This window comes from Pongo pygmaeus, chromosome 13 (assembly GCF_028885625.2).
Source record: "Pongo pygmaeus isolate AG05252 chromosome 13, NHGRI_mPonPyg2-v2.0_pri, whole genome shotgun sequence".
In the NCBI taxonomy this organism is placed as follows: domain Eukaryota; kingdom Metazoa; phylum Chordata; class Mammalia; order Primates; family Hominidae; genus Pongo; species Pongo pygmaeus.
In genome coordinates, this window is record NC_072386.2 from 121,105,604 (window position 1) to 121,129,569 (window position 23,966).

At 54.2% G+C, this 23,966-nt stretch overlaps 1 protein-coding gene across 11 annotated transcripts in view; it reads left to right on the forward strand.

The window, feature by feature from the left end:
* HMCN2 (hemicentin 2) overlaps positions 1–23,966 on the forward strand; it is a 164,570-nt gene that overhangs the window by 139,832 nt on the left and 772 nt on the right. For 5 of the 11 annotated variants that reach the window (XM_054501579.1, XM_054501580.1, XM_054501589.1 and 2 more), the window contains 13 exons: positions 909–990; positions 9,121–9,390; positions 12,905–13,054; positions 15,132–15,269; positions 15,365–15,486; positions 16,413–16,650; positions 18,034–18,096; positions 18,218–18,340; positions 19,081–19,215; positions 20,283–20,411; positions 20,920–21,240; positions 21,986–22,105; positions 23,050–23,176. In XM_054501579.1, the coding sequence (XP_054357554.1) occupies positions 909–990; positions 9,121–9,390; positions 12,905–13,054; positions 15,132–15,269; positions 15,365–15,486; positions 16,413–16,650; positions 18,034–18,096; positions 18,218–18,340; positions 19,081–19,215; positions 20,283–20,411; positions 20,920–21,240; positions 21,986–22,105; positions 23,050–23,176 (2,018 nt within the window). The remainder of the gene's footprint in view (positions 1–908; positions 991–9,120; positions 9,391–12,904; positions 13,055–15,131; positions 15,270–15,364; positions 15,487–16,412; positions 16,651–18,033; positions 18,097–18,217; positions 18,341–19,080; positions 19,216–20,282; positions 20,412–20,919; positions 21,241–21,985; positions 22,106–23,049; positions 23,177–23,966) is intronic. The other 6 variants (XM_054501581.1, XM_054501583.1, XM_054501582.1 and 3 more) reach the window with 6 other exon arrangements.

A 23,966-nucleotide genomic window follows, 5' to 3' on the forward strand; every position in this document is an offset into this window, starting at 1 on the left:
GTGGGCCAGGCACGGGGCCTTGCACTTAGCAAGCATTATTCCATTTAATCCTTATAAGATCCTAGCAGTTATCATTGCCATTTTACAGAATGGGAAACTGAGGCTCCAGAGGCATGAAAATGTCCTAAGTAATGGGCTCAGGGCAGTAAGCGTGGGGCTGGGATTCAGTCCCATGTTGGTCTGACCTCCAAACCTATACTCTTAACTTTGTGCCATACTATCCCCCCCAGTCCCTTGGGTGTGGCCCCCCAGCTACCATCTTCTGGGAGTGGACATGGCCTCAGGCTGCCCCAGGCCCATCTGATGGTGGTGCTGCCACTCACAAGTGATGTGAGCCAGCGCGCCACCTGAGTTCCATCACATATCCGTGGGCCACCTGTTAGGGAAACGCTGCAAACCTTCTCCCTTCTGGAAGACTCACTTTGCACACTGGCACAATAAATGCCCTGAGAGGTCCTGCAGTTCAGACTGCCATGCTGTTAATACAACAGAGGTGTCTAATGTTCTTGTTTTCCTGTAGTTATTGATTTCCAAAGTACCATAACATGTTGTCAACTCAATGTCTCCCAAACTTACTTGACCATGGAACCCTTTTTTCCAAGGAGTCTCAAATAGTGTGCCGTGGGACAGTAAGATTTCAACGTACACAGTTGTTCCACCTAAGGCAACAAGGACCTTAGTCACAGCCCCCTATTTTTGGGTGTGAAAAGGGGCTGGATTCTCTTTGCATGTCTGCTGACAAGTGGTCACAGAGGCCCTTCTGATGCTCTGCGGGAGATCAGGTGTCCCTGGCTGGTTCACAGCCTAAGCCCCTTGCTGGCTGGCTGGCCTCAGTCCCCTACCCAGCTGTCTGAGCTGCTCATCTTCTTCTCTGAGCACCATGCGCCCTCTCCTGTGCCCACTTGCAGAGGGACGATGCGGGACGGTACCAGTGCCTGGCAGAGAACGAGATGGGTGTGGCGAAGAAAGTGGTGATCCTCGTCCTGCAGAGTGAGTCTCGGCCTCAGCAGAGTGGGGACGTGGGAAGCGTGCTTGGGGACGGCGGTGGCGTGTGCAGCCTAGATGGCAGACAGGCAGGGCCGGAACTTGGAATTCTTTCATTAATACTTATTTGGAACACACTTGAATCCTACCAAATGTTTCCCAAATGTGGGGTGAGTGAGACTCAGGATTGAGCTAGAGAAAACCTGGCAACCTGGGCCGAGGGGGAGCTGGGCATTTAAAACTCGGACCAGCCGTCAAGATCACTGCGACAGCTCTCGCATGTGCCAGGGAGCTCGTAGTTTACCAGGCGCTGTTTGAGCCTCAGAATAACACTGTGAAGTTGTCTCAATAGGGATTCTGTAGAAAATGTTTTATTGAAGATGAACACCTGTGGAGAAGAGCCAGGATCCTAAGTGCAGAGCTCAGTGAATTTTTACAATGCGAACCCACCCAGTTAACCCTCAGCCAGATCAAAGAAATAGGACAGTGCTGGCTCCCAGCCTCCAGCATGCCCACCTCCGTTCACTGCCCCCTGCCCCAATAATCACTGTCCTGGATTCTGCCTCTTTAAAAAAAAAAAAAAAAAAAAAAACTTTATTGAGTTATAATTTGCATACCATAAAATTCACCCATTCATACAATGCGATATTATTTAACCTTAAAAAGGAAGGAAATTCTAGGGCTGGGCTCGGTGACTCACATCTGTAATCCCAGTACTTTGGGAGGCCAAGACGGGTGGATCACCTGGGGTCTGGAGTTCAAGAACAGCCTGACCAACGTAGTGAAACCCTGTCTCTACTAAAAATACAAAAATTAGCTGGGCGTGGTGGCGCCCCTGTAATCCCAGTTATTCAGGAAGCTGAGGCAGGAAAATCACTTGAACCCAGGAGGCAGAGGTTGCAGTGAGCCAAGATCGTGCCATTGCACTCCAGCCTGGTTGACAGGCAAGACTCAATCTCAAAAAAAAAAAAAAAAAAAAAAAAAGAACAAAAGGAATGAAATTCTGACACAGGCTACAACATAGATGAACCTTGAGGGCATCATGCGAAGTAGAAAAAGCCGGTCACAAAAAAACAAACACTGTATGACTCTGTTTATATGAGGGGCCTAGAGTGGTCAAAAGCATAGAGACCCAAAGTAGTATGGAGCCTGCCAGGGGCTGCGGGGAGGGGAGAAGGGGGAGTTAGTGTTTAATGAGTCCGGAGTTTCAGTTTAGCAAGAGAAAAAAGTTCTGGAGATTGTACAACAATGTCAAATACGCAACACTACTGAACTGCACACTTACAAATGGTTCAATGATAAATTTTATGTAATGTATTTTTTTACCATAATTATTGTTACTAATGTTTTTTGAGACAGGGTCTGGCTCTGTTGCTCAGGCTGGAGTGCAGTGGCGCCATCTCTGCTCACTGCAACCTCCGCCTCCCGGGTTCAAGCGTTTCTCCTGCCTCAGCCTCCTGAGTAGCTGGGATTATAGGCGCACACCACCACACCCGGCTAATTTTTGTATTTTTAGTAGAAACGGGGTTTCACCATGTTGGCCAGGCTGGTCTTGAACTTCTGACCTCAGGTGACCCACCTGCCTTGGCCTCCCAAAGTGCTGGGATTACAGGAGTGAGCCACTGCACCCAGTGCTTGTGCTTATTCTTAAATGGAGTTGTTTATTTTACTAGTGAGTTTCTAGAGTTCTTTACGTAGCATGGATATAGCCCTTTATCAGATACATGATTTGCAAATATTTCTCCCAGTCTGTGACTTGTCTTTGCATTTTCTTATTGGTGACTTTGAAGAGAAAAAGTGTTAAAATTTGGTGAAGTCCAAATTTATCCATTTTGTATTTTTTGAATCATGTATTTGGGGTTACACCTTTTAAAAATCTTTGCCTAATCTAAGGTCATCTTTTTCTTTTCTTTTCTCATTTCTTTTCTTTTCTTTCTCTTTCTGTTTTTTTGTTTTGTTTTGTTTTAATGTTTTTGAGACAGAGTCTCACTCTGGTGCCAAGGCTGGAGTGCAGTGGCAAGATCTCAGCTCACTGCAACTTCCACCTCCAAGGTTCAAGCAATCCTTGTGCCTCAACCTCCCAAGTAGCTGGGATTACAGGCACGCACCACCACACCCAGCTAATTTTTGTAATTTTAGTAGAGACGAGGTTTCATCGTGTTGCCCAGGCTGGTCTTGAACTCCTGGCCTCAAGCAATGCACCTGCCTCGGCCTCCTAAAGTGCGGATTACAGGCATGAGCCACTGGACCCTACATTTTCTTATATGATTTTTGTAGTTTTAGTTCTCACATTTAGGTCTGTGATCCATTTTGAGTTAATTTTTGTGTGGGGTAAGGGTCTAACTTCCTTTTTTGCATACAGATAGCCAATTGTTCCAGTACCATTTATGTTGATCTTGAATTTCTTTCAGTGATGTTTTGTAGTTTTGAGTGTACTGGTCTTATATTTTTGTTAAATTGAGTTTAAGTCTTTATTACTGTTGATGCTATTTTGGGTGGAGTTGTTTTCTTTGATTTTTGGATTTGTAATTGCTAATATGTAGAGATACAGTTGAATTGATATCGTATCATCTATGAATAGGGACAATGTGACTTCTTTCTTTCAAATCTGCGTACCTTGAAGTTTTTTGCTTTGCCTTATTGCCTTGTTGGACCCTCTGGTACACAGTTGAAGCAGCGAGAGCAGCCATCCTTGCCTGGTTCCCTGGTTTAGGTGGAAAGCAGTCAGTCTCTCACCATGGGGCGTGATGTTAGCTGTGAGTTTTTGTGGATGCCCTTTCTCCGGCTGAGGAAGTTCCCTTTTTGTACCTAGTGTGTTGAGAGTTTTTGTCATGGATGGAATAGGTTTGTGGTTCCAGACAAGATGGTATAGATGCACTTCTCCCTATTTCTCTTGCTAGGGACAGCTAAACACCTTGGACTTTATATAGAAGCAAACATAAAGAGCCTCTGAAAAGTAGAGAAAAGAAGGAGGATAGACTACCAATCTTGGGACCTGAGGAGCAACATGGTGGTGAATGCCCTGGTGTTTCTTTTTGTCCTTTATATCCTGGGCTGTGTACTTGAGAAGCCAACAACCTGGAACCACCAGTAGGCTCAGATACACACACACACACACACACACACACACATACACACACACACACGGGGGCATGTGCACCTCAACAAGAGCCTGTCCTCTCTTGCAAAGGACTAGGAAAGGGACAGCATAGTAAGAAAGAAAACTTGTAAATAACAACCCCCAACCAGGTGTGGTGGCTCGTGTCTACCTCAGCACTTTGGGAGGCTGAGGTAGCCAGATCGCTTGAGCTCAGGAATTTGATATCACCCTGGGCAATATGGTGAAACCCCATCTCTACCAAAAATACAAAAAAAAAAAAAAAAAAAAATAGCTGGGCGTGGTGGCGCACACATGTAGTCCCAGCTACTTGGGAGGCAAGCACCATGAAAAACACCCCAGCCCCATCATCACACCAACTGGGAGCCCCGAGCTTCCACCCTCACCCCTGTACCGAGGCACTGCTCTCCCCACACTGGAGCGGGATGCTGTCAGGTGACACCTAATTAAGAGACAGAATTGTCACCACTGTCATCTACTGAGTGGGAAGCTCCTCCCCCGTCTGGCCAGGTGAGCAGCCAGGGTAGTGCCAGCAGAGGCCCAGTGTGGGCATGCCTCCACCCATGCCCAGCAGTAATGAGGCACCCCTCCCTGTTCTGGGGTGACCATGGAAGCCTCATAGGGAACCTGAGCTTCCACTCTGACCTGGCAGAAGTGAGTGGCACCACTTTTTCTTGGCAGTGTTCCAGCTCTGCCAAAAACGGAAGATTTAAATAAAAATCCGAGTCTTACAATACTGAAACTCACTTACACACCAGGAACAAGGAAAATCTCAACTTACATACCAGGAACAAGGAAAATCTCAACGAAAGCAGACAACAGATGCCAACTGAGATAGTACAGATATCAGGTAATCTGACAAGGACTTTTTTTTTTTTTTTTTTAGACAAGGTCTGACTCTGTTGGCTGGAGTGCAGTGACATGATCATGGCTCACTGCAGCCTGGGCTCAGGTGATTATCCGACCTCAGCCTCCCAAGTAGCTGGGACTGCAGGCATGTGCCACCACACCCAACTAATTTTTATTTTTAGGTATTTATTTTTTGTAGAGATGGGGTCTCCTTATGTTGCCTAAGCCAGTCTCAAACTCCCGGGCTCAAATGATCCACCTGCCTCAGCCTCCCAAAGTGGTGGGATTACAGGCATGAACCACTGCGCCTGACCAACACTGAACTGTCACCACTGTCACCCACTGAGTGGGAAGCCCCTCGTCTACACAGGCTGAGTGGGGAACAATAATCAGTGCCCCTCTCCCTCCCAGCCAGGATGGTGCCAGCAGAGCCCCACTTGAAGCGCCAACTCCCACCGATCCCCAGCAATAATGAGGCACCCTCCCTGTTCCTGGGTGTCCATGGAGGCCACGTAGGGAACCCGGACTTCCACTCTCATCTGGCAGAAGTGAGTGGCACCTCCTTCCCCTGGCAGTGTTCCAGGTCTGCTAAGATGGAAGATTTAAATAAGAGCCTAAATCTTATCATACTGAAACTCACATCATACCAGGAAGAAGGAAAAATCTCAACTTGAATGAGAACTGACGCTCAACAGACACCAACTGAGATAGCACAGATGTTTGAGTCATCTGATAAGGATTTCCTTTTTATTTTTTGATGGGGTCTTGCTCTGTCACCCAGACTGGAGTGCAGTGGCACAATCACAACTCACTGCAGCCTCGACCTCCCGGGCTCACGCAGTCCTCCCACTTCTCAGCCTCCCAAGTAGCTGGGACTGCCAGTGCACACTACCATGCTCGGCTACTTTATTTATTTTTTGTAGAGATGGGGTCTTGCTGTGTTGCCCAGTCTAGCTGACAGGGATGCTTCTGTGAGCAGTTGTCAACATGCTTGAAACAAGTGAAAAAAACAAAATCTCAGCAAAACGTGGCTGTGGAGTAATTTGAAGTTCAGGCAATTTTCAAGTCAGCCTCGGTTTGACTGTCCTTTGTACCCCTCAGGTCTCCCCTGCACAGGTGCATATTTCCCACGTTGGCCAGCGATCGTGGGAAGCCAATCCAGCCTGTCTGTGGCTCCTTCATTTCCAGGTTCTCCCCGTTACGTTGCTGGCTGGGCCCCTGCTCTTCTCAGCCAGGGCCATGCCACAGGCCAGCACAGCAGCCATTTCCCTTTTGGTTCCTACCAGTTTTGCTCCTTTTCCTGAAGATATTTCTCAGGGCGTGCTTTCATCCTCTACTGCACATCAAGGCAGCCCCCAGGGGTGGCAAAAGCTGCTGTTTTTCACAGCCATCCCTGATAAAACCACTGCGATGGTCACAGTGGGGTAGGGAAGGGTACAGCCCTAGGCAGGAGAGCCAAAGGCTTCCACTGTTCTTACCCAAAGTTCTAGAGGCTTTTTTTTTTTTTTTTTTTTTTTTTTTTTGGAGACAGAGTCTCACTCAGAGTCACCCAGGCTGGAGTGCAGTGGCGCGATCTCGGCTCACTGCAACCTCCACCTCCCAGGTTCAAGAGATTCTCCTGCCTCAGCCTCCCGAATAGCTGGGATTACAGGCACCCACCACCTCGTCCAGCTAATTTTTGTAATTTTAGTTGAGACAGGGTTTCACCATGTTGGCCCGGCTGGTCTCAAACTCCTGACTTAAGGTGATCCAGCCGCCTAGGCCTCCCAAAGTGTAGGGCTTACAGGCGTGAGCCACCGCGCCCGGCCTCGATCTTCATTTAAATGGAATCACCCCACACGTGCTCTTGCGTAGACTCTTCTTTTGCACATCATTATTTGTGGCATTCGTCCATATTGTTCACATGGAATTAGTTTATTGGTTCTCATTGCTGTATGTTTTTCTGCTACATGGATGTACCACAGTTTATTCATGTACTCCACTGTAGGTTAGTTTCCAGTGACGGGCAGTTAAGAACAGGGCTGCTGTGACCTTCTTACGCACGCCCTCCAGTGAACACGCACACACACTTGTGCTGGGGTATTCGTCCAGGAGCAGAAGCGCTAGGTCTCGTAGTACACGTGTGTTCCACTTTAGGACACACTGGCTGTGGTAGTATCTGATGAATGGCCCCCAAAGATATGTCCAGGTCCTAGTCCCCAGGGCCTGTGAATGTTTCCTTACTTGGAAAAGGAATCTTTGCAAATGTAATTAAGTTAAGGATCTTAAAGTGAGCAGATTTTCTCGGTGGCCCCTAAATGCTATCACAAGTGTTTTATTTATTTATTTATTTATTTAGAGATGGAATCTCGCTCTGTTGCCCAGGCTGGAGTGCAGTGGCGCAATCTTGGCTACTGTAACCTCTGCCTCCTAGGTTCAAGCAATTCTCCTGTGTCAGCCTCTCAAGTAGCTGGGACTACAGGCACAGACCACCACACTAATTTTTGTATTTTTTAGTAGAAATAGGGTTTCACCATGTTGGCCAGGCTCTTCTCAAATTCCTAGGTTCAAGCAATCCACCCACCGCAGCCTCCCAAAGTGCTGGGGTTACAGGCATGAGCCACCACACCCAGCTGCAAGTATTATTATAAAAAAGAGCCGGGGCCAGACATGGTGGCTCATGACTATAATCCTAGCACTTTGGGAGGCCGAGGAGGGTGGATCACCTGAGGTCGGGAGTTTGAGACCAGCATGATCAATATGGCAAAACCCCATCTCTACCAAAAATACAAAAATTACCAGGCGTGGTGGCACACGCCTGTAATCCCAGCTACTCAGGAGGCTGAGGCAGGAGAATCACTTGAAGCCGGGAGGCAGAGGTTGCAGTGAGCTGAGATCGTACCACTGCACTCCAGCCTAGGTAACAGAGTGAGACTCCGTCTCAAAAGAAAAAAAAAAAAAGAGAGAGACAGAGAGCTGGGGTGGTGTGGCAGGGGAGAGCGAAAGAGAGAAGAGAAGGTAAAGTGGAGATGGAGGCAGAGGATGGATTGTTGCAGCCTCAGGCTAAGGAATGCTGGCGGGGCGGAAGCTGGAAGAGGTGAGGAATGGGCTCTCCCCCAGAACCTCTGGAGGAAGCAGGGCACCTTAACTTTGGCCCAGTGAGGCTAATGTGGGCCTCCTGGCCTCCACAGTTTCTCCCATGTTTCTGCAGCTTGCTGCAGCATCCGCAGGAAGCGAACACACAGGCACACAGCACCCCACCTTGGCTGAACCACGTTGCATTTCCACCGCAGTGTGTGCGAGTTCTGCTTGTTCCGCAGCCTCACCAGCACTGGGCCTTTCCCATCCTTTCCATATTAGCCTTCCAGGAGGGTCTATAATATTAAGTGGACAGGAAGCATCATCCCCATATTTCAGATGGGAACACTGAGGGTCAGGGAGTGACTTGGTGAGAGCCACCCACAGTAGGTGACAGAGCACGAGTTTGCCCATTTCATTGGCATCAACTAGAGGCAGTTCTGACAGATGGCCCCTCCCCTTCACTGGAAGCAGCCTAACTGTCCTATAGGAGAGGCGTGGTTTAGCCAATCCCAATAGAGCCAGGCAATAGAAGACTACCTAGCCACTAACAACAGATATGTAACTGCATGGAAAGGTAGTTATGATCTATTGCAGAGAAAAAATAAAAGCAGATGGCCAGGCGTGGTGGCTCATGCCTGTAACCCCAGCACTTTGGGAGACTGAGGCGGGTGGATCACTTGAGGCAGGAGTTCGAGACCAACTGGCCAACATGACGAAACCCCGTCTCTACTAAAAATACAAAAATCAGCCAGGTGTGGTGGCAGGTGCTCTTGGGAGGCTGAGATGGGAGGATCGCTTGAACCCAGGAGGCAGAGATTGCAGTGAGCCGAGATCGCACCACTGCACTCCAGCCTGGGGGACAGAGCGAGACTCCATCTCAAAAAATAAAATAAAATAAAAGCAGGTACGGCCATATGATCATATTTTCGTAAAGAAGCAGTGTCTAGAGGGAAATATTCAGGAACGATGACTGGGTGGAAGGATCCTATGCAGTTCTTATTTTCTTCTTTCTGCTTCTCTGGATTTCCCAGTGTGTCTAAATGAACATATCCCACTTGAATATGCAAAAATAATTAAATGTTCCTAAAAGCCACCTGGGCCTCCCACAGGTGCTCCGGTGTTCCAGGTGGAGCCCCAGGACATGACAGTGAGATCTGGGGATGACGTGGCCCTGCGGTGCCAGGCCACTGGAGAACCCACACCCACCATTGAATGGCTACGGGCGGGTCAACCCTTGTGGGCCAGCCGGCGGCTCCGGACCCTGCCCGATGGGAGCCTGTGGCTGGAAAATGTGGAGACTGGGGATGCAGGCGCCTATGACTGCGTCGCTCACAACCTCCTGGGCTCTGCCACAGCCCGGGCGTTCCTGGTCGTGAGAGGTATGGGGCATCCCTGTCTGGACCTTTTTGGACAGAGGCAGGATCTCTTGCCGATGGGGATTGTGTGGTGCTTATGGGGGACCTGTCCCCTGCCTTGCCAGCTCCCCACCTCTTCCCTTTGCTTCGTCACAAGCCCAGAATGAACCCCTACCCTGCCCGTTTACAGTTGGGGAAACTGAGTCTTGGAGGTGCTGTTTGCCGCTCATCTTGGACAGGGAACACTGGTTGTTCCCGCTTAACTGGCACAAATGCATGTCCTCTGTCTGGACACTGCACAGCCCCTGGAAGCAGGCAGAGGAAGACAAGGGCATCCCCGGTGCCCTTGGGGGCTGCTGTGAAAAGTCTGTGCGTCAGTGCATGTCCCAGGCATCACACATTGCCTGGCTGTGGCAGGTGGTTGGAAAAGAGATGGCTTCCTGGTGGGATGGACCCCTGCCATCTCAGATTCCTCAGTCAGCTCCCTTCTCCCTTGGGTCAGACCAACTTTAAAATTAAGAAAAGATCTATCCTGAGAAACCACAGTAAATGGATTCAAACCTGCATAAAGGCAAGTCATAAGATATTATTTCTGTGGCCTGTGCCTCTGGAGGGAACACTCTATATGTGTGGGGACACGTCCCCTTCCCTGTACCTGGCAGACATCACTAATCCATCACCACATGGCAACACTCCCTATGTGTGGCGATGCATCTCCCTCCCTGTCCCTGGCAGACATCACTAATCTATCACCACATGCGCTGGCAGAATCTTTCTCCAATGAGCCCTCCCAGGCAGCGCCTCTCAGCTAATTGGAATTGGGACTTGACACTCGGCCCCCTGGAAATCCACATGAAACCCACTGTCAACCAAATGTGGGACCCTTTCTGGCCGTTGCTGTCATTATCTCCCGCAGGCCGGGGCAGGGTACCAACCTATGCAGCTCTGAAAGTTCAGCGGTTCTCTGACCCCCCAGCCAGAGATGCAGTCTCAGAGTTAGCCTTGGGTCTAAGCAGACCCCCCTCTATTTCAGGGCTTTGTCCCACTTCTTTTTTTTTTTTTTTTTTTGAGACGGAGTCTCTCGCTCTTGTTGCCCGGGCTGGAGTGCAGTGGTGCAATCTCGGTTCACTGCAAGCTCTGCTTCCCGGGTTCACAGCATTCTCCTGCCTCAGCCTCCTGAGTAGCTGGGACTACAGGTGCCCGCCACCACGCCTGGCTAGTTTTTTGTATTTTTAGTAGAGACAGGGTTTCACCGCATTAGCCAGGATGGTGTCTATCTCCTGACCTCGTGATCCGCCCATCTCGACCTCCCAAAGTGCTGGGATTACAGGCGTGAGCCACCGCGCCCGGCCCGTCCCACTTCTTACCCTCTCCTGTTGGCAGGCCCCAGTCCAAACCACAGAGCTATGCACATGGCCTTTGTATTTGTTCTCCAGGGCTACTGGTAAAAAAAAACAAAACACCACAAGCTGGAGGTTTAAGCCACACTGATTGTCTCATAGTTCTGGAGGCTGGAAATCCAGGACCACACTGTCAGCAGCCCTGGTTCCTTCTGAGCACTGTGGGGAGGATCTGGTCTGGGCCTCTCTCCCTGGGTCTTGCTGGTGGTCCTCGGCATTCTGTGGCTTGTGGAAACGTCACCCCCACCTCTGCCTTCATCTTCCCTGTGTGTGTCTACACTTCCCTATTTACAAGGACACAGTCATGTTGGATTAGGCCTGCCCTAATGACCTCATTCTAACTTGACTTACTCTATAAAGACGCTGTCTTCAAATAGGGTCACATTCTGAGGTCCTGGGGGTTAGGACTTCAACGTATGAATTTTGGGTGGGGTGGTACCATTCAATCCATAACCCAGCCTCCTTATTTTTTTTTAATAGAAACAAATATTCTTCCTTTATATATGTTAACTGTAGAAAGGCCAGATACTATAGAAATCTATGAAGAAAAAGGTAATTCTCTCCCATAATTGAGTGACCCAGAGTAGCTTAAGCAATTATTTGGGGAGATACATTCTTCCACACTGTTTTCTCTGGATAGAGGTGATACACTTTTCTTTTTACAAATGTCAAATTTACACCCTCTATAACCTGCCATTTTTACTTCCTCTATCTTGGAAGACATCCCATTATGATACACATCGGCCCACAGCTTTTTTATTGGCTTCATATCATTCCATGGGAACGTTTTTTATCTTCATTCCTGTCGGCTTTGTCAAATGAGCAACGTAGTTTATTTTCCTAGTTTCCATTCCCCAAAGCCACACTGTGCTGCGCATCTTTGTGTGTGGCCCTGAAGATTTCTGTGGGATGATTTCCTTAAGGGGCATGGGTGGGTGAAGGGAGTTCAGGGCTTGGGAACTTCTAACTGTAAACCTGTTTTCCCTCCTGAAAACCTGCTTTTCCTCCTTCCCCATCAGCCTGGCAGGTCCCAATCCTGGCCTTGTAGGGGGACAAGAGGCTGCTACGTCACTCCATGTCTGAGAGAGCTGGCGGTGGCTTGCTGTGCCTGGGTTCCGTTTCCTGTCCCCTTCCAAAGCTGCCCGGGTCACGCTCCAGCCTTCTCATCTGCAGCTCCCGATCTCTTCCTCACCCCCTATTAAAAGGCCAGGGATAGGTTCACGGCCCTTCTCTTGTCCCTCCCATGGGCCCCAGAGCATCGGATACTGATGAGAAACATCCCAGATGGGCTTCAAATCTCATCAAACCCCAGCTATGGGCTGCAGGAAATGGCCCTGCTTCCTAGAACCCCAAATTAACCAGCCCCTTGATTCATCCATTTAGGATCCTAGCACTTGAGTGTTTTATGTTATTTTTTGACAGATCATGGGCAATTTGTTGTTAATTTCCCCTGAGAGCTGGTGAGTGGAGAGGCAGGCTAACTTCTGTCTCTCGCCCCCTGGAATGCCATCTGCCTAAACAAGACAGCTGGCGCATTAGTCAGAGGAAGCACCCCCCTGTGCCTGCATCATCCGTTTGATTAGCGCTAAAGAGCATCTGCTCACAGACGGCCTGGCGGGCAGCCGCTAGGAAGCCAGCCCACCCAGCCAGGCCAGCTGCAGGGCAGCCGGAGCCAGCAGCACTGACGGAATGGGGCTGTTCAGGTGACGGCACCTGGCTCTGGTTCGGTGCCCTGGCTCCTTCAGTGTGCCAGCCATGCCATCGTGGGCTCCTGGCATTTCAGAGACCCACAGGTCTTCTGTGAGTTTGTGGTCCCACCTCCTCATTTTACAGGTGAGCCAACTCAGGTGTGGCTTGGGGGCCTGACGTGGCCAGGTTTTAAGTAATGGCAGAGCCAGATTTAGAAGCCAGCTCCGCTCCCAGCCCAAGGTTCCTCCTAACAGCCTCCCTTCCCTTTTAGAGCCAAGATCCCCTGGGCGTTGAGTCCATGACCCCTTAGCTGTGTGTCCTTGGACAAGTGGAGGTGAACTCTCCGAGCCTTCATTTACTCCTTCATGAAATGGGAATGACAGCCTGCTTGTGCCGTGGGCCCTGGGGTGGATAGTCAGTGGCACTGTCATTCTTTCCCTTCCTTACAGGGGAGCCCCAGGGGAGCTGGGGCAGCATGACCGGGGTAATCAATGGCCAGAAATTTGGCGTGGCCACACTCAACACCAGTGTGATGCAGGAGGTGCACTCCGGGGTCAGCAGCATCCACAGCAGCATCCTCCATGTCCCAGCAAACGTGGGTGAGTGGAAGGCAGAGCATCACCTGCCTCTGGGTCATTGTCCCAGCCCAGTGAGGGTCCTCCAGAAGATGCTGGACATAGGAGGGGCAGAGCCTGTGCCCCGAGACTTGCTCAGGGCCTGATGACCAGAGCACGTCTGACCATCTCTCAAAGCTGAGTGCAAGCCAAAGTGGACTTAGGTGCAGGCAACTTCCTGTCCCCCTTACAACCTCCCAAAAACAAAGGAACTGCATTTACAGTCAGACCAAGAGTGTGCGAAACGGTCAGTGTTCTGGGGGTGCGGGCACTCAGATTGTGGTTTCCCAAGCCACCGATGGCTCCCTGAGGCTTTTCCCCATTTAAGTTAAGGCTCGGGTTGATGGAAGTGGAGGGATCTCCAGTCATGAGTGAGGGGTGCAGGCTGGAGGTGACGGGAAGCAGGAAACATGGAGAATTGAATTGCCTAGAAAACCTAGAGGACTAAGAAGAGTCACCTGCACACAGAGCTCTCATGTACGGTGTCTGAGCGATGAATGCTCTGAGAGACTTGCAGAGCTTGTGACAGTGGACGTCACTGTCTCTCCCTTCCCAAGGAATCCCTGGCCCCTCATGGGGGTCCAGGAGGGGCAGTGTTCATGGGGTCTTCACTAAAAGTAGCTCCTCTGAAGCTGCCCTTGGCCATGGTCCCGCATGAGCAGTGTGGGTTCAGGGGATTTTGCTGGGGAAGTCACTCTGAGCTGGCTGTCAGCAGACAGCAGATGAAGCGAGATGCTGCCCAGACATGGCTGCTTATTCTAGCCGCAGGAGTGCGAGGTCTGGAGAAGCATCTGGCCCCAAGCCCACGGGCCAGGCTCTGTTCCATGAAACAGATGCACAGAGAGGCTGGGAAGGTGGTGCCCATGCACAGGGACCTGGCCGGCTCCTGTGAACCTTGCAAAGCTGGCACCGTTCCTGAGTCGGAGCAAGTGGGGAGCGGGTGCGTTCCCCTTGCCCAGTCCGTGTCCCCACCTGGCCCTGCGTGGAGGGCGGGGCATCACATGAAGAAGATCTGAGAATCCACGTCCAGGGCCATTTTTTGGTTCTTTTTTCAAATGGTTTGGAACAAACCCGGGCTCATCCAGAAGGGATCTGCAAGTTAGAAAAGTTGGTTCACTTCAACTCAGCAAATATGTAATGACAGTCTGTGGAGTCCCTGGCTCCGTGGTGACCCAGGGGCCCTCAACCGATATTTGTTGAACTGAGTTAAATATCAGCAAGGTACATGCATTTATTTCTTCTTTTTTTTTTTCTTTTTGAGACTGCTTCTCGCTTTGTTGCCCAGGCTGGAGTGCAAGTGGTGCAGTCACAGCTCACTGCAGCCTCAACCTCCCAGGCTCAAGTGATCCTCCTATATTAGCCTCCCCAGTAGCTAGGACTATAGGCATATGCCACCACACTTGGCTAATGTCCATATATATATATATATATATATATATATATATATATATATTTTTTTTTTTTTTTTTTTTTTTTTTTTTTGAGACGGAGTCTCGCTCTGTCACCCAGGCTGGAGTGCAGTGGCGTGATTTCGGCTCACTGCAAGCTCCGCCTCCCGGGTTCACACCATTCTCCTGCCTCAGCCTCCCCAGTAGCTGGGACTACAGACGCCCCCCACTACGCCCGGCTAATTTTTTTTGTGTGTATTTTTAGTAGAGACAGGGTTTCACCATCTTAGCCAGGATGGTCTCGATCTCCTGACCTCGTGATCTGCCCGCCTCGGCCTCCCAAAGTGCTGGGATTACAGGCATGAGCCACCGCGCCCGGCCTGTCCTTAATATTTTTATTTTTTGTAGAGACGGAGTCTCACTATGTTGCCTAGCATTTCCTTGTATAAATTTATTAATTCCACAGTTACTCCAGGAAGTAGATTATTTGCCTCCACCAGGTCCCGGATTCTGGTTAAATAATTGGCCTGGCAGTCACAAGGCTGAGTATGGGCATCAAGGGAAGGGGCTGAGCTCTCCTGGGGGCAGTGGGGAGCCATGACAGGACCTTGAACAGGAGAGTGGCTGCCCTGAGGATCAGCTCTAACCTGGCCTCTATACTCTGCCCCACCCAGGGCCTCTGATGCGGGTGCTCGTGGTCACCATCGCCCCCATCTACTGGGCCCTGGCCAGAGAGAGTGGGCAAGCCCTGAATGGCCACTCCCTGACCGGGGGCAGGTTCCGGCAGGAGTCACATGTGGAGTTTGCTACAGGTAAGCAGGGCCTCCCCCAGGTGGGCCAGGTAGGACTGAAGCCTGCGCCCAGGACCTCCCGTGGTGACTCTGGGCTGGGTGGGGATGGTTTGCAGGGGAGCTGCTCACGATGACCCAGGTGGCCCGGGGCCTGGATCCTGATGGCCTCCTGCTCCTCGACGTGGTGGTCAATGGCGTTGTCCCCGAGAGCCTGGCTGACGCGGATCTTCAAGTGCAGGTCGGGGGTCAAGCCCTGGGGTGTGCAGACAGGGTGGGTGAGAGAGACGGAGGTGCCCAGCTCTCAACCACCCCTGAGCAGCCAGGCCCACTCTCCCTCCTGACACCGCTGCGGGGCTGGGTCACAGTCTGGCCTTGGACTTGGGGTAGGATGAACAGTTGTAACAGGCTCAAGTTTAAGCCCTTGAAGGGATGCTCTGAGCCCTGCGACTTCAGATCAGAGTATTCTTATTCAAAAGCACGAGTCCTGAAGAGAGGTGAGCACCCAGAGCAGCTCAGCTGGTTAGAAGAGGCTCTGGGAGGCTCACCTCATCTCCTCCCAAGGCTCACCCCATGTCTTCCCAAGGCTCACCCCATGTCTTCCCAAGGCTCACCCCATGTCTTCCCAAGGCTCACCCCATCTCTTCCCAAGGCTCACCCCGTCTTCTCCCAAGCCTCCTTAAGCCCCTGAGTTGGAGTAAGGGTCTCAGGCTGCTTGGGAGTTGAAATCTCAGCATTTTCCTCCTCCCCTTCCAACTCTGACCCCTTTCTCCCTCTCCCCCACCCTCCTCCTCCTCCCCTCCCCCACCCCTCCTCCTCCTCCCCTCCCCCACCCCTCCTCCTCCTCCCCTCCCCCACCCCTCCTCCTCCTCCCCTCCCCCACCCCTCCCCCTCCTCCCCTCCCCCACCCCTCCTCCTCCTCCCCTCCCCCACCCCTCCTCCTCCTCCCCTCCCCCACCCCTCCTCCTCCTCCCCTCCCCCACCCCTCCTCCTCCTCCCCTCCCCCACCCCTCCTCCTCCTCCCCTCCCCCACCCCTCCTCCTCCTCCCCTCCCCCACCTCTCCTCCTCCTCCCCTCCCCCACCCCTCCTCCTCCCCCCCTCCCCCACCCCTCCTCCTCCTCCCCTCCCCCACCCCTCCTCCTCCTCCTCTCCTCTTCATCCTGCAGAACTTTGAGGAGCACTACGTGCAAACAGGGCCTGGCCAGCTGTTTGTGGGCTCCACACAGCGCTTCTTCCAGGGCAGCCTCCCCTCGTTCCTGCGCTGCAACCACAGCATCCAGTACAACGCAGCCCGGGGCCCCCAGCCCCAGCTGGTGCAGCACCTGCGGGCCTCAGCTATCAGCTCGGCCTTCGACCCAGAGGCCGAGGCCCTGCGCTTCCAGCTCACTACAGCCCTGCAGGCGGGTGAGGCCCCTCTGCTTTGTTCCACCCCCACTGCCCCAGCTAAAACCTGCCAGGGGCCCAAATACATGTGGCTGGAATCCACCCCTACCCCTAACATCCACTGACCATGGGCCAGAGACTTCAGACTGAGACGGCCCACCTGGCCTGCTCACCTGGCCTGTCCCCACTCCCATCCATCCACCCACCCTCCTCACAGGGACACGGCTCTCTAAGCCACCCCTGTTCCAACCTCTGGATCCTTTCCCCAGGCCCCAAGGTGAAGGTCCAACCACCCCAGGCTGATGTTCAGGAATTGAGTCACCCCACCCTCTTCTCCCGAGGGCACCTGCACCGAGACCTCACCCAGGGAGCCAGGAACCACTGTTGGAACCCTAGAGACCCACAGGAACATGCTTCCTATTTACCCAGTGAATGCTAAAGATACACACGTTCACATCATTTGAGGTCCCAGAGTGTTTTGAACATTGAATGAGAGACAGTGGTAAGAGCACCGCTTTGAGGTCAGGCAGACCCCAGTTCAAATCCCAGGTGCACCACTTTCTGGCTGTGGGACCTTGGGGGCAATGTCCTGGTCCTCTTGGAGCTTCAGTGTTCCCATCTGCACGGCGGGCATGACATCGCCTGCTTTGCAGGGTGTTGCCGTACAGATGTTGTCTCTAAAACCCTAGCCTGGCACCTAGTGGCTGCCTCATCAAGGGTGGCTGTCCCTGCAATTATTTGGACCAAGCTTGTCCAACCCGTGGCCCACAGGCCACATGCCACCCAGAACAGCTTTGAATGCGGCCCAACACAAATTTATAAACTTTCTTAAAACATTATGAGATTTTTTGTGATTTTTTTTTTTTTTAGCTCATCAGCTATCCTTAGTGTTGGTGTATTTTATGTGTGACCCAAGGCAATTCTTCTTCTTCCAGCATGGCCCACAGAAGCCGAAAGATAGGACACCCCTGATTTAGACTGCCTTGTGTCCTTCCCGCCTCCAGAACCCAGCTCACCCCTCCCCTGCCTTTGTTTTTGCTGCCCGTCCGACGCTATCCTCTGCCCCTCCGCACGGTCTCTGTGCGTTGCTGCTATGGTCTCAGGAGAGCCGTTCTGCCCGTGTTGACCTCCTGCGTTTGGTTTTAATGGTTTTCCTGGGGCTGCCTGACTCACTGCCCAGCCCCACTGGGAGCCCTTCAAGACACATTTCCTGGACTGGGCGTGCCCTGCAGTCATCGCCTCCAACAGGCCTGGGCAGGAAATGGGCTCGCTGACTCTCTGGCACCGTCTTGGCTCTGCCTGGCTAAGCTGGCAGTGGGGTAGCTGCGAGCCTGGGCTACGGCCAGGGCAGCCTTGGGAGAGGACACCCTCATGTCCTTAGAGTCTATCCTCTTTGCCTTGCAGAGGAGAACGAGGTTGGCTGCCCCGAAGGCTTTGAGCTGGACTCCCAGGGAGCGTTTTGTGTGGGTGAGCGCCCCCAACCCTGGCATGGATGTGGGAGGCCTCTCAGCCTGGGATGGATGGCTTCTCCCAGCCAGCTGGCAGGAGGGCCTGGGAGCAGAGACCACCAGACCCCGTCCTGCCCCAGACAGGGACGAGTGCTCAGGAGGCCCCAGCCCCTGCTCCCATGCCTGCCTTAACGCACCCGGCCGCTTCTCCTGCACCTGCCCCACTGGCTTCGCCCTGGCCTGGGATGACAGGAACTGCAGAGGTGAGGGAGCCGCTGGGAGGAGGGAGGAGACGTGCTCCTCAGACCTGACCCAGGTGTGCAGAAGGGTCCCCAGGACCAGGACCCTGGCTGGGGACACAGACCTGCAGGGATGGCCAATTCTTGAGGGTGTTTGATGTCAGCCTGGGGGTCTCGATGCGATGTCCCCACCAGGCTCCTTCCTGCTATGGGAGCTGCAGCTGAGTGAGGCCCAGGTATCAGGGGGTGATGGGCAGCCCCAGAAACATATGGGTGGTTATCACATGCTCACGGCATTCTGAACCGGAACAGGCCTCGGAAGCTCTCCCAACACTCAGCATCATTTCCAATTGGCTGAGACTGGCAAGTGAGTTGTCCCCCTCAGCAAGGTTGCTGGATGACAAATCTGACCTCGGGTGACGGTGCTGATGGTGACCCCCAGTCTGCATCCCTGCACTTCCACCACGAGGGCCTGGTGCCACCAAGTCTCCGCTGGGCTCCAAGGCGGGTGCCCAAGGGGACGTTGTCTGCAGCCTTGCATTGGAAGCTGCAGGCCCAAGTGCTCAGGTCCCTTGGAGTGGGCCCTGTGTTTTGGGGTAGGGAGTAGGACAATGGAAAGAGCTAGCAGAAGGGGTAGGGACCTTCCTGCCAGTGACTCCTGGGTCTGCAGACGAAGCCTCTGTGGATAGGCCGGGCCAGGGTCAGGTGGCGAGGCAGGCCTGGGGATCATGTTCACACAGCCGTCTGCCCTGATCTGCCCCCAGATGTGGACGAGTGTGCGTGGGATGCTCAGCTCTGCCGAGAGGGACAGCGCTGTGTGAACCTGCTCGGGTCCTACCGCTGCCTCCCCGACTGTGGGCCTGGCTTCCGGGTGGCTGCTGATGGGGCCGGCTGTGAAGGTGATGGGGGCACAGCATGCGGCCTGTCATACTCCTGGAAACCCAGAGGTTGCCAGGGATCAGCTGATAGAGGGCTGTGTGTCACTGGGCTCTGGGCTTCCAGGAAGACCGGGACTCTTGGCAGAAGGAGTACAGCAAGGCTGGGGACAAAGCCTGAGCCAGGGTCTGGAGGTCTGAGTCCTCCCCTGGCTCCTGGCAGCTGGCACCTTCTTTGACACGGGTGTTTTCTTTCTGGACCTCAGTGTCTTGTCTGCTTGATAAACAGGGAGCCAGGTCAGGGATGGCAAACACACGCTCCCTCAGCTGCCATCCGTTCTGTTCCCCTACATGAATCGAGGCCCAGCTAGAGACCACCTCTGAATCCTTCTTCACCCAGCAGCCCCTGCAGCCACCATGGAACAGGTTCAGTCAACCGTTGAGATAAAACTTAGGTGCCACCCCTGGATGGGTGACCTCAGTGGTCCTTCCTGTTCTAGCAGTCTATGGCTGCAGGACCGTGGGTCCACCCAGCTCCTCTGAGAGACTGTACGGTGGAGAGGGAAGCATGGTGGAGCCTGACCCAAGAGGATCAGCCATCGCACCTCTGTGGCCCCCAGGGCCCTTGGAGTGCCCGACAACTCACCGGGCTCTCCTGCCTGCCGCCCTTCCTGCCGCCTTTCCTCCTTTCTCACCACTTTCTTAGCTCTTCCCACATACCAGGCTCCCCTCCTCACCACGACCCCATGAAGGAGTCACATCTTTACCCTCTTTATGGATGAGGAAACTGAGGCTCAGAGAGGGAGAGTTCCTTGCCCAAGGGCTAGAATATGGAGAGCTCAGCGGAACCCAGGACTCTGCCTGCAAAGCCCACCCTTTCAGCCCCTTCCTTTCTTTGGGACCTGGAACCCTGTTGACCTCCAACCTGGTATAACTGGGGGAGGTGCTGCGAGGGCTGCCATGCAGCCTGGTGGCACTGAAACTGGAGAAGGGGACACGGAGGAGGCCCAGATATGGAGGGGGATGGTCCGTCCCTTGGGGGACGGGCTCTGGGCTAGACCTTGCCCCCTGACCATGCCTCTGCCTCCCAGATGTGGACGAATGCCTGGAGGGGTTGGACGACTGTCACTACAACCAGCTCTGCGAGAACACCCCAGGCGGTCACCGCTGCACCTGCCCCAGGGGTTACCGGATGCAAGGCCCCAGCCTGCCCTGCCTAGGTACGGGGACACCCACCCTCTGGCCAGCACCCCCAGCTCAGGGGCTGAGGGTGTCTAAGGCACCAGTGCTGGTGAGTTCTGAGAATAACCAAACAGCAGCTGACACTTTGCACTCACTGGGTGCCTGCCTGTGCACCAAACCCTCAGCCTGACCCTGTGGGGTCATCTTCCAGGGAATTTCAGGAGCGGGAGGACTGTAGAGGCAAGTGGGTGTATCTCAGAGAGGCTTAGGAGAGGGAATGGATCTAACTGGGGCACTGAAGGGCTGAGGGGGAGCTGGAGTCTGGGATGATGCTGAGAGCCGGGGAGGCTGGGCCTCTGGGAGCCATAGGTGGAATCAGAGAGGAGGCTGGGGTTGGTCCGGGAGAGGGGGATGCAGTGTGGCCTGCATGCAGCATGGGAGTGGCTGGATTCTAGAGAGTGCCAACGAGAGAGAAGGCAGGGCCAGGCAATGGCTGCAAGGCAACCCGGGCCCCCTGTGCACACACCTGACCCCACTCCTCTGCAGATGTCAATGAGTGCCTACAGCTGCCCAAGGCCTGCGCCTACCAGTGCCACAACCTCCAGGGCAGCTACCGCTGCCTGTGCCCCCCAGGCCAGATCCTCCTTCGCGACGGCAAGGCCTGCACCTCACTGGAGCGGAATGGACGAAATGTGACCACCGTCAGCCACCGAGGCCCTCTATTGCCCTGGCTGCGGCCCCGGGCCTCGATCCCCGGTGGCTCCTACCATGCCTGGGTCTCTCTCCGTCCGGGTCCCGTGGTCCTGAGCAGCGTGGGCCGGGCCTGGTGCCCTCCTGGTTTCATCAGGCAGAACGGAGTCTGCACGGGTAAGGCCAGGCCCTGACCATCCACGGGACACTGCCATTATGGGCTCTTGGGCCCCTAGGGTGGGTGTGCAGGTGCCACCCACCGAGTTCAGAAACCCAGACCTTCCAGGCAAGTGGGGTGGGGGGTGTGGTGGATGGTGGCTTCTCCGATGCAGGGTGTCTCAGAGCCTTGGCTGTGCTACTGGGCAGGGGGCTTCCAAGATGGGGTGGACTATTTTTTAAACCATTTGACTTCAGGACACTTTGCCCAGAGGGAGGGCATCCTAGGCAAGTGGTCCTGGGAACCCCCTTTGAGAAACACTCCTCTTAGCACTCAGAGGGAAAGCAGTCAGGGAGGGAGATTTTCAGGGGTGAAGGAGAATGTTCCAGGTAGACATGAGAATGTGACAAGGGACTGCTGGGTAGAGGGGGTGGGGGTGGGGGACGGCCCCTGGACCCTGCAGAGAGGGACAAAGAGGAGGTGGCCTGCCCCAGGGCTGATGCTTCGGCATTCCCACCTGGGCGGAGGGGTCTGTGGGGCGGTGCTGCTTGCTCCCTCTATGCCTCGGTGAGCACAGGGTAGGTAAGGTGGGGCTCCTCCCTCTCACCAAGCCCAGGGACTCCCCTAACTCCTGAACCCGGGCTGGGAGGGGCAGGACAGGGAGAAGGAGCAGGGCAGCTCCAGAGCCCAGTGGGCAGGTGTGTGTGGCTCAGTGCATCTCACTGCCCCCGTCCCCCACCTGCCCCACCCCCATGCCCGGGCCAGACCTTGACGAGTGCCGGGTGAGGAACCTGTGTCAGCACGCCTGCCGAAACACCGAGGGCAGCTACCAGTGCCTGTGCCCCGCTGGCTACCGCCTGCTCCCCAGCGGGAAGAACTGCCAGGGTGAGCCGGGCTCAGGCTGCCGCCCAAACACTTGTTGGGCTAGGGCAGGCAGTGTGGGATGGGACGTGTGGCATCTTACCTACTCTGTTCACTCCAGCCCCTTCACAACTATCCTGTGAGGTGAGGCAGGGAGACAGGCTCAGAGGGGTTCCGTGAACACCCCAGGCTCCCACAGCCACACCAGGGCCCGTGCTCCGAACAGGAGCTCTGAGATTACACGGGCAGGCTCTGAAAGCAGCTCTGCAAGGCCAGTCCTAGCTCTGCTGTGTGTCCCTGGGAAACTCACTTCGCCTCTCTAAGCCTCCGGCCTCCTGATTAAATGGGGCTAGCACAGTCCCCCCTCAGATAGCTGGGATGAGAGCTGTGGAGGTTGAGCACAGAACTGCACAGCTGCTGCTGCTGGTGTAGTAAGTGCCTCTTAACTCCCAAACCGGGCACAGTTTCCCTGGTGTGCACGAACGGGGCTGGGGCCAGTCATGCTGCTTCCTCCACCCTAAAGAACAGGAACCATGCCTGCCCTGCCTGTCTCTGTCCCTCACGCTGCCATGGAGGTCACCGAACATCCTCTGAGAAGGGTGGGGCTTCCACTGAGGAAGACAGGATCAGGGGCTCTGCCCATAGGCAGTGGGCACTCTGGGTCTTCGGGCAAAACAGCCACCCAGGGAAAGCCCCATCTCTCACAGGCCCTCCTACCCAGCACTTGCTTAGGAGGCCCCTACGGTTCCCACCTACACGCCCTGGAAAGCCCTGGCCCCCCCAGGGAGATGAGAAGGTGCTGGGGGCCTCTAGGCTGGGTGGTCACAGGTCAGACTGGCTGGGGACAAAGGGAGAAGGGCTGCTCACCTCACTGGTCCCCCAAAGGTACTTCTCCCCATGCACTCCCCCCTTCTCCTTTGCTCCATCTTTTCATCTCCCTCCCCCGCTTCACCAACTTCCCCATCCAGACATCAACGAGTGCGAGGAGGAGAGCATCGAATGTGGACCTGGCCAGATGTGCTTCAACACCCGCGGCAGCTACCAGTGTGTGGACACACCCTGTCCTGCCACCTACCGGCAGGGCCCCAGCCCTGGGTAAGGGCTGAGTTGGCAGGGCCTTGTGCCCTCAGGAAAAGCACATTTTTCAGTCACTCGGGGTGCAGGCTGGCCCTGTCATCGTCACTCCCCACACAAGTGATGCAGGCAGGAGCGCACAGAGCCCTCGGGGCAGGGAGAGGCCAGAGTGGGAGAGAACGGGGACACAGGAGCACACACACCAAACCCAGACATAGGACCACCATGCAGACTCACACACAACCCCAGGACAAAAAACTCAGACACACCAGCACCAAACCCATCTCCTCCATACCACTCACAGCGGCCACGGACACTCATCAAGACGCACGGAGACATGGGGGACCTTAGGGGTGGCAGCTACTGCCCTAGAAAGGTTTCTCCCGGCGGGTGACCTGCCCCAGGCCTTACAACTAGAAACCTAGGCTGGGGTTGGAAGCAGATGCCCGCGGCAAGGCTAAGCACAGTCTCCACCTCCAATCCCGCCCCCGCAGGGCAAATCCAGACTGGGTGACTTGACCCAGGGGCACATCGCTCCCCTGTGTCTGCTGGGCTTCCCTGGGGCATGGATCCGGAAAGTCCGCTGGAGGCACCCTGAAAGGGCACGCCTCTGGCTTCTCTGGGCTTCAGTTTGTTGATCTCTAAAACGGGGTAGCGTGGGCGCCTGCAGAGAAGGCGTGTGGGGCTCTGCGGGAGAAGGACGGGCAGCGCGTGGGCGGAACTGCAGGGGCTGGCAGGGAGGTCTGAGTTACGCGGATGGGCCACGCTCCGACCGCACCCCCGAGTCCGCCTGCCTGTGTATTTGTGCCGC